The sequence below is a fragment of the Gossypium arboreum genome, chromosome 6, assembly GCF_025698485.1.
Source record: "Gossypium arboreum isolate Shixiya-1 chromosome 6, ASM2569848v2, whole genome shotgun sequence".
In the NCBI taxonomy this organism is placed as follows: Eukaryota; Viridiplantae; Streptophyta; class Magnoliopsida; order Malvales; family Malvaceae; genus Gossypium; species Gossypium arboreum.
The window spans coordinates 132153883-132167538 of record NC_069075.1 but is presented as its reverse complement, the minus strand read 5'-3'; the positions used below and the strand labels follow the sequence as shown (position 1 = coordinate 132167538).

Genomic DNA, 13656 nt, shown 5'->3' with positions numbered 1-13656 from the left:
CTATTATTACAAGTTATCTCGGTAAAAACCTTTACCAAGAAAACTCAGTGGGACTAAACCTTGATTAAAAGAAAAAAGTGCAACGTGTTTTTTGACTCCTCTTACTGGCAACATCACATTACATCTTTGAGTTAATGCATTTCAATCTTGTATAGTAATCTTTCAAATATTGAAATTAGAAATGCATTGGTAAAAGGATATGTTAAATTATCACTAGAACAAATTTGTTGAACTTCTATATCATCTTTCTTCTCAACATCATGAGTAAAGAGTAATTTTGGTGAAATATGTTTCGTTCTGTCACCTTCGATGTAACCACACTTTAATTGAGCTATACATGTTGCATTATCTTCGTATAAAATAGTTGGCATATTTTTTTTGTAAAGGCAAATTACATATCTTCTAAATATGTTGGATTAATAACCTTAGCCAAGCACACTCTCAGTTTGTCTCATGCATTGCAGTTATTTCTGCATGATTTGAAGAAGTGGTAGTTAATATCTACTTTGTTGAACGTCATGATATGACAGTACTTTCACATGTAAATAAATATCCCATTTAAGGTCGACCTTTATGTGGATCCGATAAATATCAGTATTAGCATAGCCGACTAATAGAGATTTTGAATCATTTGAATAAAATAACCTCATATCAATGATCTCTCTGAAATAACTAAATACATGTTTAATTTCATTACAATATCTACGTGTTAGAGAAGAACTAAATCTTGCTAGCAAGTTTACAATGAAAGCTATATCAGGTCTTGTGTAGTTCGCAAGATATATCAATGCCCCTATGGCAATTAAATATGGTACTTCAAGATTAAGAAACTCTTCATCATTCTCACAAAGACGATTATTTACATCTAATGATCGTACAACAATCGGGGTACTCAATGGATGTGCTTTGTTAATGTAAAATTTCTTTAAAATCTTTTCCGTATAAGTTGACTGATGGATATGAGTTTTATCTTTAATATGTTTGATCTATAGAATGGGACAAAACTTTGTTTTTTCAAGATCTTTCATCTTAAAATCTTTCTTCAAATAATTTACTATATTTTGAAGCTCTTCAAGGTTCTAATAATATTTAAATCTTCAATTTTTTCAAGCTTCCAACAATGGAAACTAAACCAAAGCTTTTTAATCAACAATTTTAACACTTAGGCTAGCTAAATTCAACGTCTTTATAACATAGTTTAACAAAAATCAAAGGAGAAAACTTATAATGGTGATGGGTAAGAGTTCAAATGTTTTTCTTTTAGTGTTTCTCAATTCGTGATGGAAGGTAGAAGATGAAAAAAAGAGATAATGTATCTTTTAGCCCTTGAACTTGGCAAATAAGTCGACATTGACCTTTTAACTTTTTTTTTTTATCCACTTTGATCATTGAACTTGAAAATTATTTTTCATTTAAGCCCATTCTGTTAATAACCATGGAAAAAAAGGATAATGTAACTTTTGCCTTTAAAGTTGACAACTAGATTGACTTTAGTACTTGTACCTTTTTTGGATCTATTTTGATCCATGAACTTGAAATTTTTAAAAGTTTAATGATGTGATACTTTGAGTTTGATTTTTTTTTGGATAATGATCTGATACAATCTCAGAGTGTCATATTCAGTATTTCAATAATCGAACCCATGGTTGAATAGATTAGACCATCAGTTCTCAATTCAACCAGTTCAATCAGTTTGACCATAGAACCAACCATAATTAAAAATTCTTAAAAATTCTTAAAATTTTTAAAAAAAGTAAATAAAAAGATAAAACCGGTTTTACTTGCCTTTTTAGATTTTTATGAATATTTAATTAATTATTTGATTATTATTGATTCGATGGTTGAATAGAGAATTAGTTATCTAACATGTTTAACCATTGGTTAAGTTATTAAAACACTAAATATGACATTTTGATATTTTACCACATCATCATTTAAAAGTTTTTATTTTATTTTTAAGTGATGATGTAACAAATCTCAAAATGTCACATCATCAAACTTTTAATTTTTTCAAATTCAATGATCAAAATGGACATAATTTTCAAGTTCAAAATAGACTAAAAAATACATATACCAAAGTAGTATAAATTAAGTTAATTTTATTTTGTTAAATTTTTAATTAAAAATTAATATACTACTAGAAATTTTATCACATGATTTATGAAATTAAAAAATAGTTTAACTTGTCAAGAAAAGAAAATTGGAATAGGTAAATACATCATCTTAATAATATTAAATTTACTCCAATTGCTTATCATGATATTATCTTTTTCTATAGTACATCAAAAAGTTATCAAGTTAGTGAAAAAAATTCAACATTAAAATTTAATATTTTAAAGAAATCTTATCACACACATATTCGTGGAGAAATCACAAATTTAAAATATGAGTGTGTATTTCAAAATAACATACAATAAATTATGAAACCTATGATATGAAATTAACTAATAATAACACATGAAATTTAGATATTACTCAAATGAAAAGGCATAATGACTTTTTAGCCCGAAATAGATGAAAGTAAATATTTGTTAACTTTGTTAATGTGGCATACCCACAATTGCCACTAATTATTATTTTAAATTTTAAAATATTAAAAATATATTTTTATATAATATTTTATAATAATTTTAATAATTTTTAATTTTAAAAATAGTTTTAAAATTTTTAAAATCAATTAAATGTCGATGTGTCATCTACGTGTATGCAATGTCAGTAAAGTTTAAAAAATATTAACTTCTCTATTGATTTTGAGGTGATTTGATTAAAAAAAATAAGTTTAAAGGTTAAAAAAGACAAAAAAATAGAAGGCTAAAATAACTTTTTTATAAAGTTGAAGGGCAAAAAAGTCATTATGATGAAAAGAATTAGATTAGATTGCTTATTATGGAATTGTCATTAATCTTGAGTTGGTGTTGAGTTAGTATGTGACACTAACTCAATCAAATACATTATTAATACTAGAAATATTATCACACGCGTAAGCGTATGAAAACCACAAATTTAGAATATAAGTGTGTATTTAAAAAAGATATAATTAATAGTAAAATATATAATTTGAAACTAATTAATTATAATAACATATGGAATATATACAATATTTAAAATAAAAATAGATTAAACTATTGAGTAAAACAAACTAATGGAGATAATAATTTATACATATTAAAATTAAAAAATGTATAAAACATTTTAATATAAAACTTTGAATGAGTGATAATTTAAAATTTTACTAATCCAATTAACATATACATATTTTAATTTAATTCGTTAAAAAATTTAAAATACTCTTAGATAATATAAGCGATTCGATTGAGGATCACACGAATTAATAATAAAATACTTAATAAATAGTATAAATGATAACTTATTATTTTAATATCCACATTTACGTAGCACGAAAGAAATCAAAGAAGAAAAACGCCATACGAGAATTCATGGTAAAGAAGTTCAAACCTGATATTTCAGCATTTTTCCAGAAACCATGGAGAATTGCTTAACTGGATGTTCTTGTCGAAATATAGAGAAGTCGAGGATCGAACCCGCCTCAATCTACTTGATTGCCTATTACCAATCAACATCAAATACTTTTAATTAGTAATGACCCTAAATCTTTTAATCTTTTCAAGAATATACAATGGCCATGAAACGTAAACCTATTTTACTAAGGTGTTGGGCCAATATAACATTATAATACTAATGCTGCAAATATACTAATATGACAAAATAGATTAAGCCAAAATGGAGCTTTAACGGCCGATGTTCATTCAAAGGATGAGAGGGCCTCACGGCATTTTTAAGCAAATTACATAGGAACGGAAATGGGAAGATGAAGAACCGAATGACAATGAGAGCAAAGGGGAATTCCAATATTCTTCTCAAGAATTTCATATTCAAAAACATATAGAGTAACTATAACATAAAGATTTCACTAAAGGCAGCAAAACCCATAACAACAAAAAGCAAAAGTCGAAAACACGACCAAAGATCCACCATAACAACAATTATATTCGTAAAATCCTACACTACAAATTCATCCTCCGTCACTCCTCCCTACTTGCAATTTAAATACGAAAATGAGAGAGCACACATCCAGACAGGAGTGAAAATGAAAAAGCAGCAGAAATTGTTGATGGTTCTCTGGCAACTCAAACCCCTCTCTATTCAAATGCATCATCATCATCATCTGGAAGGGGCTGACTGGCTGCTGCTGCAAGCTCAGCCTCATGCCTAACAACAAACCAATCAATCCAATCAGTTTTCAATAGAATGCGGGTGAGAATAAATGATGGATACAAAATCAGTTTGCAGTGAGGGTTATCTTACTGTTGCTGTGCAGCCAAGTCAATGTGTACTTCAGGAGGAGCAAGTGCAGGAGACTCCACGAAGTGAAGATTAGGATCACTAATATCATCAAAACAACACCCATTTTAGACATTGATCGAAGCATCGGCATTAAATCATCAATTGCACGACAAAAGCAATGTTCTATATTACCCTGCAAGCTTCCTGGCAAGGTACAAGAAAGGCTTCTCAAAATTGTAGTTGCTCTTGGCAGAAATTTCATAGTATTGCAGATTCTTCTTCCTGTGGAATGTGACTTGCTTTGCCTTAACCTGCCTGTTCTTTACATCAACCTTGTTTCCACATAGAACAATAGGAATATTCTCACACACTCTGCATTACCAAAACAACATTGTTACACAAAGCTGTTACACAAAATCATCAATGGGTAAAGACTGTCATTTCTAACACACCTGCAAAGATCCCGATGCCATGTTGGAACATTCTTGTATGTCAACCGGGCAGTTACATCAAACATAATTATGGCGCATTGCCCATGGATGCTGCAACGCATAAATATTTAAAACGTCAGAAAAACACTCAACAAAGCAATAACTAAGTTTCTGGGATGCCTGACAGATATAAAACGATAAGCCATAATAAATAGGTATAACATCTTAGGTTCATAAAAGAAAAGGTCATGAAAAAGCTGTAGTATAAGTAAAAAAAGAATTACTTCACAATGTCAATATAACGATAATTTAAAGAAAAAACATTCATCAGCATTACTCATCAATGACTATAGATAATTCAACAATTTATAGGAAAAAGTACAAGCAATAGCATCACTTACTAGTAACCATCTCTGAGACCACCGAACTTCTCCTGTCCAGCAGTATCCCAGCAGTAGAAACGGATTTTGCCACAGTTAGTGAAGAAGTCCAAGGGATGAACCTCCACACCAATGGTTGCTGTACATTCAAAAAGATAAAATCACTTACGTAACCACCTAATCAAACACGTCTTGCTTCAAACAGGACTAACGCCAGAAAACAGTGCTTGTTAAAACACTTACGCTCGTATTTCTTTTCAAACTCTCCAGTTAGATGCCTCTTCACGAAGGTAGTTTTTCCTGCAACCATCACAGAAAGTTCAAGCAGAGTCCGAAACAATGCGCTCACTTAAACAAAATAAACTTTTTTTTTATAACTAAAACAAAAACAGAATGTTAAAAAATATACATCTAAGAGATCCCAAACAAATTCAGATCACAAACCTCGGAAATGAAACCGTATTAGATACTCTTTTTTACTTTATTTTTATAAAATTCAAAACATGAAGTTATCAGCGTCAAATAATAACGATTTGAAGAGAAAATAAAACGAAAATTCGAATTTCCGACAATTTCATAAACAATCATAATCAAACGTATTGAATTAAAACCTTAAAAGTCCAATCTACGAGTAAAGAAAAATGAAATTACCAGTTCCTCCATCGCCGACGATAACGAGCTTGAAGCTCGGATAATCTACAGTTTGCTGGTTTGGCAAAGCCTGCACCACGAATCAAGGAAAAAAATAAAGATCTATCTCGATACTAAAACCCTAGATTATAGTTAAGAAACCGAGAACAACAAAAAAAGAAGAGAAAGAGCAAGGGGCTCACCATTGATACGGAGGCAGATAGACAAGAGAAATGAATCTACAAATCTTGCGTTTGTTTGGCGAAAGCAGAGCAAATCGGAGTAGAGCGATTTGGGAGACGGCGATAGCCAAAGGGTTTATAAGAGCGAGGGCTTTTGAGAGTCTAAGCTCTTTACTCTTAGACCCCCCCGGCTTTAAATTGACGCAACTCTATCTGCCGTTGGATTGGATTACTTCCCCACCTCTCCTCATCTCGTATCTACCGCCCAATCATGTTTCCCTTGGGGTCCACTTCAATTATGCCGCGCTACTGCCTTTTTCCGGTTTTTGAGGGAGTGGATGGTAATTTGGTGAATACCATAGGAAAGAAAGCAAGGGTTTTCTTTTTTAATTTCTTTTTCCTTTTTATATCGTAGATAGAAATGTATGCCAGCTCAAGCTTAATTTCAAAGCAAATTCAAACCTTCTTTTCTTTTTATTTTTTCAATTTTCCCATTTCAGTTATTATATAATTTCGAAAAGAGTAATACACTCATCAACAAAATGATTTAGATAATCGCAAGATATATTAAAATTTCAAATCCATATTTAAATTTACGGTTTAAAAGTAATATTGTTCGAAGTAAACAATCACCAATTTCTTTAAAATAAACAATAAAACGGATATTAAAAATATATAAAAACAAATCTTTTAGTTTTAAAAACATTTTAATGAAATATATAATAAATCATACAATTTTATTTTCGTTTTCCAAAATATATATATTTAACATTTTAACTAAACACCTGTTCTTTAATTTTTTAATATTTTAAGAAAACAAAACTGAAATCTAAAAGATCTTTCAAATAATATTATTCCAACTAAGCTTTAAATATCCATTCTTTTTGTTGCTGTAAGGTGATTAATCTCTCGAACAGGGCGGTGTAGTTAGAGAGGTTGGTAGGCGTTTTAGTTACATTAATTTTTTTTCTCAAATTATAATTTAACTTTTAAAATTAATAAAATTTTGATTTAATTATTTAAAAATATAAAGATATAAAGCTATTAAAATGATGAAATTAAATTTTACTATCCTAAAATTTATAATTTAATTTTGATCCCTCTTAAAATAATTTTTGGTTTCATCCCTATTATTCTACACGAATATTTTTTAAAAAAATAAACAGTTCGACTATAAAATAAACTTCTTTCTCATGAAATATATACAAAAATCTATTGATTGTTACTATAATATTATTTTTATAAATAAAATTCTAAGTTAAACAAGAGACTTTCTAAAAATTCACTCATAACCCAATCTAAAATCTTTTTTAAAATAAGACTTGATGAAAAAAACAAAGAAAGCAAGAAGCCTTACCAATGAGATTGGGGGACATTCATCGGAAGTAGTAGAAGAAACATCAAAATATAAAATTGCATGAAGAGATAAAAGGAGGATAATCCCTTTAAAAACAAGTTGTATGAGATAAAAGTGGCTCCAACTAGATAATGAACCACAGGACAAATATTAAAATTGTGATTTCAACCACAGGCATCCTGGATTAAAATATCAAACTCAAAAAATGTTCCACCTAAGCATAATCAATGCATTTATAACCTCTTTGCCAAGAATACATAGTCAACATTCAAAGATCATAACCAATATAAAGCTTATCCTATAGCCATAACGTCCATCATATGGGGCTCCAGAACAGTATGATAGAAACCTAGTGTAACTTTTCACAAAGCTACCAGTATTGTCTATAATGATTGCTCCATCGACATTGCATCTTACCCTCTCCGCAGACAGTTTCTCCCAGACCACAAGAGCTGCTATATGCATCGTACAGGAATACTGCACCCGTTGAAAAGTCCCCTGAGTGTCTTTCCAATCTTGCAGAAATTGTTCAGCAAACAATATAATTTTAGAAGATAAAACTTGTATGGAACCGTAACTCTATGCAATAACCAGTACTCAATCTCTGCAATTAGCGTCAGCACTAGATGTAAACGAAAAATTTATGCCAGCAATATTCCACACTTGGACAGCTTTAGGACACTAGAGACTAACACGATCGAGACTCTCAATTGCACCACATCTCGTATAACTAAGATCGATATTACAACCCTTGTCCATTAATCAACTTTTACATGGAACAAATCGGCATAAACATCGCCACACAAAATCTTTCACTTCCGTAGGTAGCTTTAAATTCTAGGTTTTCTACCAAGGACATTCGATAATATGTTTCAAAGTATTAGTACACTACAGGAAAATAAACTTTTAGCGGCGCTTTTAGTGGCATTTTAACAAAAAACGCCGCAAATAATAAACATTAGCAGCGTTTGTCCGAAACGCCACTAAAAACTAAACTATAGCGGCGTTTTTGGCAAAAACGCTACTAAAAATTGGTCAATAGCGGCGTTTTTGGCCAAAACGCCACTAAAAACTGGTCAATAACGGTGTTTTTCGCCAAACGCCACTAAAAGCTTATCAATAGCAGCGTTTAATCCCAAACGCCACTAAAAACTGATCAATTGCGGCGTTTTTATCCCAAACGCCACTAAAAACTGATCAATTGTGGCGTTTTTCTCCAAAACGCCATTAAAAACTGATCAATTGTGGCGTTTTTATCCAAAACGCCACTAAACACTGATCAATAGCGGCGTTTTTGGTCTAAATGCCGCAAAAAGTTGAGCAGGCATTTTTTAATAGGGTAACCGACACTCGTTTTGGTTTGATCTGATTTAATTTTCATATTATTTTCTTATTTTTATTTTGAATTCAATTTAATTATTTTCAGATTTAAAGCTAACTTTATAAAAAATATAAACTACACTATTCATCACTTAGCTATGAAAAAGTTTCATTTTGTTACTTAATTATGAAAAGTTACAAATTGATAACTAAACTATTTACAAATTTTATTTAAGTTACTAAGTCATTAAAATCGACGTTGTATGGCTTTCTGTAAACCCTTAAATCTTAAACATTAAACCCTAAACCCTAAATTTTAAAACATAAACCATAAACACTAATCCATAAACTCCAAAACCCCAACCCCCCCAAAAAAATCATATGGATGTTGATGTGTATATATATATATAGATATTAATGTAAAAGCTTATGTTTATAATAAATTGTGGAAGCAGTACTTAATATTGATTAAATTTATTTTTAGGTTTAGGGTTTAATATTTAAGGTTTAAAGCCTATGGTTTAGGGTACAATGGTAGAATATATTTTAAGTTTATGGTTTAGGCCGGTTCAATGGTATAGTATATATATTAAGTTAATGGTATGGGCCGGGTTTGTTATCTTGGATTTGGGGTATATTGTTTTAAATTAGTTTGTTGTTTGTGGTTTGGTACTGTTTTAAAGTATTTAGGGTTTAGGGTCTTAATGTTTAAGGCTATAAGGGTTAGTGCTAGGGTTTAAGGGTTAATTGATTAAATGATGTTCTGGTTGAATCTAGGTTTTGGAGTGCTCGTAGTGTGGTTTAATTAAATACTTGATCTCATGTTTATACATGTATTTACGATGTATATGTTTATATTCCCAGATAATTTAAAATACTTTAATTAAATACTTTAATTAAGTACTTTAATTTTAAGATGCAGATAATAATGCCCGTTCTGCCATAAATACCCCCTTATTTCGCTGAGTGGACTTCGCCAATGGGTTTGAGTCAATGATTGGAAAACTTCCTTTTCTCGATCTTGATTTTGGTAGAAAAACCTAATCGATAGTTGTTAGGATGAATCACACGTGGGAGAGATATGAAATCTCTGAGCAGACTTAAATCCCTTACTTTGCCATTCTTTCCAGAATAGGATTTTGCTTAATATCATTTGGATGGACTCAGATCCTTTCATGTAGGAGAGTCTTTGATGGGCTTTGAATTTTGATAGATCCAGCGGGCCTTCTTGCATGGGATCACTTCTTATGGGTTCGTTGAGAATGATTCTGATCTAGTTCATGGCCTATTAGAAGTAGAAGGCGCTCTGGTGGGATCCTCACGGACAGAAAAAAAAATTTATTTTATGAAATGTAATTTTATAAGTATTGGTCACACCTAGTTAAAAATATTTTTAATAAAAACCCAATGTTTTAAAAATTTTCATTTTTTCTCAAGGTTGTCAAGTTCATTTTTATCATAAATGGTTTTGAATATATATATATATATATATATATATATTTTATTTGAATTCATTTCATGTTTTAAATAATTATTAGAAATTATTTACCTAAAATTTAAATATTAAATATTTAAATAATAATTATTCAATATAATTTAATTTTTTTCAAATTAGATATATTGTTTGAAACTAAACAAAATTAGTTTAAAAGGAATTTAAGAAATAATTAAACTATTAAAATTTAAATGCATTAGTGGCGTTTTTGTAAAAAACGCCGCAAAAAAAATTCAAATAAGGCAAAACGAAGTCGTTTTATGATTTGTGTGTAGAGGCATTAGCGGCGTTTTTACAAAAACGCCACTAAAAATAGAGAATTAGTGGCGCTTTCGTAAAAAACGCCGCAAAAACTGAGAATTAGCGACGCTTTTATAAAACACCACTAAATGTTTAATTGAAACGACGTCGTCCTGTAACATCCTGATTTTCAGGTTTTTCGCGATTCTTGATATTTTAAGTAAATTTCTAAAATTTGGTATGTGATGATGGAATTCATAATTTGGGTATGTAAATGGGCTTATGGAAGGCCCATGAGTTGGCCAAACCCTAGAGAATTTTTAAATTTTGGGCTTAGGAGTTAGGGGTTACGGCTAGGTGCCCTTATATTAAGTTGTGGGTAAAATGTATCACAAAAGAGCTTTGGTGAAGTGGCAAGGGTGACGCCACTAAGCTCCTAAAAAGGTGGCGTGTGGAGCATAGAGGAGGACATGGGTTCGATTCCTGTGTTGGCAAATAAGAGTATTTATTTTATGTGCGGGAAGGGTAAGTGTTGGAACCTAAGTGGATTACTGTAAGAGGAGAGTTGGATCAAGTCAAATGCATAAATTAAGGAGGGATAAGGGAGAGATTTTAGGATTTGAGAGAAGGATAGAGCTTAGCTGCTTTGGAAGGGGTTAGAGAAGGAATTGACGAAGGGTATTAGGTTAGTAATTTCAGCAGGGTATTAGGCATGCTGCTTTTCTCCTTTGTTTTAGTTTTATTTTTCTTCTTTTCTTCTCTTCTTTTCTTCCCTAGCGAATCTACCATCTTTCCTCTCATCTTTTCTCCGTTTCTTTTCAAAAACCAGCCCATTACTTTCCTCCACTCATTTATTATTTCTTTCCTTATCTCTATTTCTTAGAAGTCATAAAAAGTCGAAATCGGTGAAGATAGAAGTACCGATTCTTTGTGACCAGCAACCTTTTCTTTCCTTTTCAATAGTTGGCGTTCGATTCCTTTACCTTTTAGGCATCCGGATTCAAGAGGAGAAAGACGTGGTAAGTGTTCAAACTCTAAACAATTCCTAGTGTAACTTTGGCCAAAAGTCAAACCCCAAATTTAGGGAGATGGCGAATATGGGTATAGACTTATGGGGTCTTCTTTTAATATTTTTGTGGTTTATTTAGTGGAGGAGCAGCAAGGTGTAGTGTCGACTTGGAGTAGCTTGGATCACCGGAGTGGCTAGACCTAGTCATCAATCGCGACAAAGGTAAGATTCCTAAGGCCATTATGGATGGTGGCCGAATGTGTAAGTGACGAGAATAGGAAGTTTTCGATTTGGTTTAATATTAACATGGTCTAATCTTTAAGTGGTTGATTATAGGAGAAATCGTATAGGAGATCTCGTCAAGGAATATCGCAAAACAGGTGTGTAACGAACCCTTTTTCATAGCTTAAAGCGATAAAATGCCGAAAAGCCGAAATGCCGAAATCCTGGCATTTCAAGGACTTGTGAGCAAGCGAACGCTCACTAGTTAGTTAGAATCGATGAGAAAATGATCGAGAACGATGGAAACGGTAAGAATGTGATTTTTGGCGTTCTTGGTAAGTTGGGCCTCGAGGGGCCGAAGTGGGGCCCATTGGGCTTTCGGGTCCATTTGGGTAAATTTGGTAGAGAACGGAAATATGTTAAATTGCATGTTAAGACTGTTAATATTGTTATGGATATAGGCTAAATGGGCCTAGATGACAAAATCAGCTGAGTAGGGCCCATTAGGGGTTTTTGGCCCAATAACTCGTTTTCGCTAAAAATGGGCCAGAATCACTGTTTGCACCCATGAATTGTTTGTAACCGTTAATGAACATGGAAACCCTAATTTTTGGTAAAATTACAAGATTACCCTTATAATATGAAAATGACCGTTTTGCCCCTAGGTAAAAATGACCATTATACCCCTAGGGTTTATACATGAACTTAATGCATGGGATTTTGATAAACATGATATGTATGGTATGCACATGATATGTATGATATGCACATGACATGTATGATATGCACATGATATGTATGATATGCACACGAGATGTTCATAAATGCATTGGGTTGGGTTTTTATATGGATGGAGGAAGTGCAAAAGGGCTTATGCCCCAGTTATTAAAGGGCTTATGCCCCAGTTATGATAAAGGGCTTATGCCCCAGTTGTTAAAAGGGCTTTGCCCCAGTTATTAAAAGAGGCTAGGCCTCCGGTTATATGATAAAGCAAATCTTTGCCATTGGAGAGTTGTGGCGGGGTGGGTCGAGTTAATCCCCACATGGTGTGTTGGTTGGTACGGTGGAGAGTAGCGGATGGTGGGTTGAGTAGTCTCCCAATTGGGCTTGCATTCTCTCATTTGACATTACATGTGATATTGAAATGGGCCTACAGGCCATCTGGACTTCTGATAAAAGGCTTCGCCCAATAATATGAAATATGAAAAGGCTTCTACCAGTGTTTATGAAATATGAAAAAGGGCTATGGCCCAAGACATGTTGAGATTGGATTTGGGCTCAGCCCAACAGTCATTATTGTTTTGGGCTCGAAAGGGCTTGTTGCACATCGAGTTTCCAAACTCACCCCTTTCCTTAACCTTGCAGTGAGCCTTGATGTGGGGACTTGGTAGGAGGGATTGAGTGGCCACGGTGATCGCCTTTGGGCTTTTAAATAAGTGTTGGTTTTATTTAATTTCCTTTAATTATTATTTATTTTGGGTTGTAATAAGGCCAATTTTAACTTTTCTTTTATTTCTTTTCGGATTATTTTAATTTTAATAACTTTAAAATTGGTTAATAATTATTCAAATGGGCTAGACTTAGAACGTGTTTTCAAAACGATAATTGTTTTTAAAATATCTCAACGCCACGATTAATTGATTTATCAAAGACGTCCACTTAATCAAATTTAAACTCAAGATAACAAAGTGTGGCTATGGTTGTGGGCATGTTCAGATTGGATCCAATCAAAGAGCTTGGTACTTAAGCGACCTTCATGGCTCACCTCCTCTGCCTCGGATACCTACCGGTGCCTAGCTTCCATACACTTTGTTAACTCAAAGAAAATATATGGCTTTTAAAACACTAAAACGAAACACGGATTTTTAACTCCAATGTGGCACGTCAGATTTGGCCATAACGTCTGGGCCGGGTTTGGGGTGTTACATTTAGTGGTATCAGAGCTAAGTTGCAACAACTCGGCTGTGGATCGGGTCCGAAAATTTTTTGAAAGTTTAAGCCTAAGAAGGGTATTTTTGGAAATGGTTTTTGAAAAGTTTATTTTAAAGATGTTTTATGAGAATATATGTTAAAAGGTACCGATTT

At 32.3% G+C, this 13656-nt stretch overlaps 1 protein-coding gene across 1 annotated transcript; it reads right to left on the bottom strand.

Moving 5' to 3' along the window:
* Positions 1-3872: 3872 nt before the first annotated feature.
* LOC108486138 (GTP-binding nuclear protein Ran-3) lies at positions 3873-6345 on the bottom strand. The gene is made up of 8 exons (XM_017789981.2): positions 5950-6345; positions 5768-5837; positions 5360-5416; positions 5138-5255; positions 4758-4847; positions 4498-4677; positions 4327-4404; positions 3873-4230 (listed from the first exon to the last, which is right to left on the bottom strand). The coding sequence occupies exons 1-8, from the start codon at positions 5950-5952 to the stop codon at positions 4161-4163; spliced, it is 666 nt and encodes a 221-aa protein (XP_017645470.1). The 5' UTR covers positions 5953-6345; the 3' UTR covers positions 3873-4160.
* Between the last annotated feature and the right edge of the window lie 7311 nt (positions 6346-13656).

Excerpts from the sequence above, each read along its gene's own strand:
- LOC108486138 (XM_017789981.2), bottom strand. Across the intron at positions 5,417-5,767 it reads CGTCGGCGATGGAGGAACTG|GAAAAACTACCTTCGTGAAG; the intron begins GTAATTTCATTT and ends TGATGGTTGCAG. Across the intron at positions 4,678-4,757 it reads TGGCATCGGGATCTTTGCAG|AGTGTGTGAGAATATTCCTA; the intron begins GTGTGTTAGAAA and ends TTGGTAATGCAG.